This window comes from Humulus lupulus, chromosome 6, assembly GCF_963169125.1.
Source record: "Humulus lupulus chromosome 6, drHumLupu1.1, whole genome shotgun sequence".
NCBI lineage: Eukaryota > Viridiplantae > Streptophyta > Magnoliopsida > Rosales > Cannabaceae > Humulus > Humulus lupulus.
Window position 1 is genome coordinate 201,241,650 of NC_084798.1, and position 3,361 is coordinate 201,245,010.

The 3,361-nt window shown below is 33.5% G+C and overlaps 2 protein-coding genes across 2 annotated transcripts; both read right to left on the reverse strand.

The window, feature by feature from the left end:
• Positions 1-952: 952 nt before the first annotated feature.
• Positions 953-1,288, reverse strand: LOC133785856 (uncharacterized). The gene has a single exon (XM_062225073.1). The coding sequence runs from the start codon at positions 1,286-1,288 to the stop codon at positions 953-955; it is 336 nt and encodes a 111-aa protein (XP_062081057.1).
• A 1,285-nt stretch (positions 1,289-2,573) lies between these two features.
• On the reverse strand, positions 2,574-3,002 carry LOC133785857 (uncharacterized). Its single transcript, XM_062225074.1, has one exon. The coding sequence runs from the start codon at positions 3,000-3,002 to the stop codon at positions 2,574-2,576; it is 429 nt and encodes a 142-aa protein (XP_062081058.1).
• Between the last annotated feature and the right edge of the window lie 359 nt (positions 3,003-3,361).

A 3,361-nucleotide genomic window follows, 5' to 3' on the forward strand; every position in this document is an offset into this window, starting at 1 on the left:
AAGATTTTATAAAGTTAAACAAAACTTAATATTTATGAGAATATGATGATTACAGATTGAGTGGTACATATTTTAATCAAACTACTATAATGATCAAGGATTGGGTGGTAGATAATCTATTGAGGTACTATTATGATGATTATGTTTATAGTATAAGAACAACACTTTATCATGTAGAATTGGATCTTAATTAATTATACCTTTTTGATAATTAGTTGTGAGTTTCGACAACTTGTCTAAACATTTGCATAGGTACTCTCAAATTTTGACAGTATGTCTAAACATTTCGACAAGTTGTACAAAATTTCGACTGCCTGTCTTAAATTGTTGACAACAAGTCTAAAATTTTGACGGCCTGCCTAAAACTTTCCACAGCTAGTCTAAAATTTTGACTGTCTGTCTAAAACTTTCAACAGCTATTCTAAAATTTTGACTGCCTGTCTAAACCTTTCGACAACTAGTCTCAAATTTCAACTGCCTGCCTAAAACTTTCGACAGCTAGTCTCAAATTTGACTTCCTGTTTAAAACTTTTGACAACTAGTCTTAAATATTGACAGCTCTCTAAAACTTTTGACAGCTAGTCTCAAATTTTGACAACCCGTCAAAAACGTTCGACACCTCGTCTGAAATTTTGACAGGTTGTTTGAAATTTTTGAAATGTCCAAAGAAGCTCCAATAACACAATAAAGTAGCATAGTTAAAACTATCAACAACCAGTTTCAATATTTGGACAAACTAGTTAAAACATTACATATCAAACCAAGTCCAAAATAAATTGAAAAATAATCATTTCTTGATTGTGGTTTTGTTGTGCCCATAACATCCACACTTGGAACATTTCCGTTGCTTTTTTCCCCTATCAACATCAGAAACCTTGCCCTTTACTTTCTTTGATGACGATTCACGTGTAGAATTACTCTTCTCCTTTGGAAACTCTCCTCTCAAAGGAATTCATTTATTCTTTGGTCTCCCTGGGGGAATTAACTTCACTGGTTTGATAATGACTTGAGACTTAACCTCTTCCAGAAGAAGCCATTCTATTTCAGGTAGTAAAGGGTAAATAGATTCTGCATAAGCCATCCTCCAAAATTCAGTCGTGTAGAATTTTGAGCATAGACTATAAACATCTACTCCACGATAAATTGATGACGCGACGCCATGAACACATGGAATCTTATCAATGTCAAACTCTCGGCATGTACAAGAATGTTCCTCAATATTAACTAGACCATCTAGTGGCTCACCTTTAACATGGAACTCACTTAGATTAACAGGTGTAACTTTCATGTACCTTGATTATTCATATCTTTGTCTCATTATATCTTCTGCGTCAATTGTAAGTGGTGTTGGACAAGAATTTTCATTTGTCCTTCTCTCACAGAACCATCTGGAAAGTGTAGTGATAATTTCCTCCAATAAAAGGAATGATGGGTCATTCTCGAGCTTCTCTAAAAACTTGGTTCAATGACTCATAATTGTTGGTGGTCATGATGTTTTATCAATTAGCATGGAAATGACATCTGGACCAGCTTTCAAAAGATGCATTCTTCAAGTATGTTGCCAGACTTGGGTTTTATTTTTATTTTTTTGTAGAAATCTCAAATAATAACTTTGTAAACTCTGAAACTCTGTAAGCTTTTGTCGTCTTCTCAAACAACTTTTTCAAACCTTTACCACTAAATTTTGTCTTGATATTCTGTCCAACATACCACATACAAGCTCCATGGTAAGCATTTTTATATACATTTCGAACTCCCTTTATAATGCTTTTGTGCCTATTAGATATAAACACTAAACCAGTAGTATCAAGCACTTGATCTCGTAAGCATGTCAAAAACAAATTCCAAGATGCATCATTCTCATAATCAACAATACCAAAAGCAAGAGGATAAATTTGAAAATTTCCATCTTGTGCAATTGCAATGAGTAAAATTCCTCCAAATTGGTTTGTCAAATGAGTTCCATCAATAGATATAACTTTTCTCATGTAACGAAAACCTCTAATGGATACTCCCAAAGACAAAAATAAATATTTGAATTTATGTTCTTCATCAACAATTAATCTAGTGTATGTACCAGGATTAGACTTTTGGACCATGGACAAGTAAGAGGGGAGTTTTCGATAATTGTTTGCCGCTGAACCCCTTATAAGTTCATGTGTGCACTTTCTTGCCTTCCAATAACTACACTTTACACCAAGATTCTTGTTCATCTCATTAACTATTTGTGCTAGATTTGGACCTTTTTTCACAACTTCATATCTCGCTTTCAAGTGCTCTCCAATAATAGAACAAGTTGCTTGCCGATGATGATTTTGTCACATTTCTAAAGAACAAGTGTGCTCATTACAATGATTGCGAATAACAAACAAACATGTTGCATATGCCTTTGGCGCACGAATTCTCCACTTACAATTGGGGTCAACACAAACCAAAACAACTAATTTCTTATTTTATTTTTTCACTTTGAATTCAAAGTTTCGTCGTATAGCAAGCATGTGTACTTTCATTTTCAACTCTTTCTTATCCACAAAATATTGACCAACACAAAAAAACATCTTCATCAATACTTGCTAATTTGAGCTTGGTGTACTACTAACATGACTTCTATCATTACAATGATCACTAGGGGATACACGAGGAAGTGGTAAATGGTTATCTTTAAGAGTGTGAGTTGCAGTACTAGCATCAGGAACATTACATATGTATGCATCATCAAAAGTTCTATTTTTAGGACATGGGGCATTCAAATTTACCTCAACAAGACCATCATTAATATTGTTTCTTTCTCCCTCTTGATCGTCACTATCTTTGTCATCATCATCGTCCTCGTCGTCCTCGTCGTTGTTTTCATCATCGTCATCATCTAAATCAACATTTTTATCATCATTTAAACCAGCATCATCAAAATTATCATCAGTAGAAATGTCTGCAATAGAATCAACATTTGTAGTAGAATCAATATTTGGAACAAGTTTATCCTTAATGAGCACATTTTTCATCTTCTTGATCAAATCCACGCATAATGGAACCAAATCACGCTCTTGCCATGTAAAGAAACTAACAATGTCTCTACTATTTTTTATTGCAATTGGTTCAATCTCCACCATTGTCGTTATCTTGTAAGTTAATTCTGTATTGAAGAGGTTGCGATCAATTTCTGTAACTTCATAAATATGTTCAACTAACTCCTCATAAGTTAGGTTAGTTTGTACCAAACTTGATCTTGATTGTGAGCCATTTGAAATCCATTTCCACGAGTCCTCATTCTTTTTCCACATTCTGTCACATAATATTACAGTATTTTTGAATGACATCTGAAAAAAATAATACAATAAACAAATATAAATTATTGGTATTA

Excerpts from the sequence above, each read along its gene's own strand:
- LOC133785856 (XM_062225073.1), bottom strand. The coding sequence starts at position 1,288 with ATGAAAGTTACACCTGTTAATCTAAGTGAGTTCCATGTTAAAGGTGAG.
- LOC133785857 (XM_062225074.1), bottom strand. The coding sequence starts at position 3,002 with ATGAAAAATGTGCTCATTAAGGATAAACTTGTTCCAAATATTGATTCT.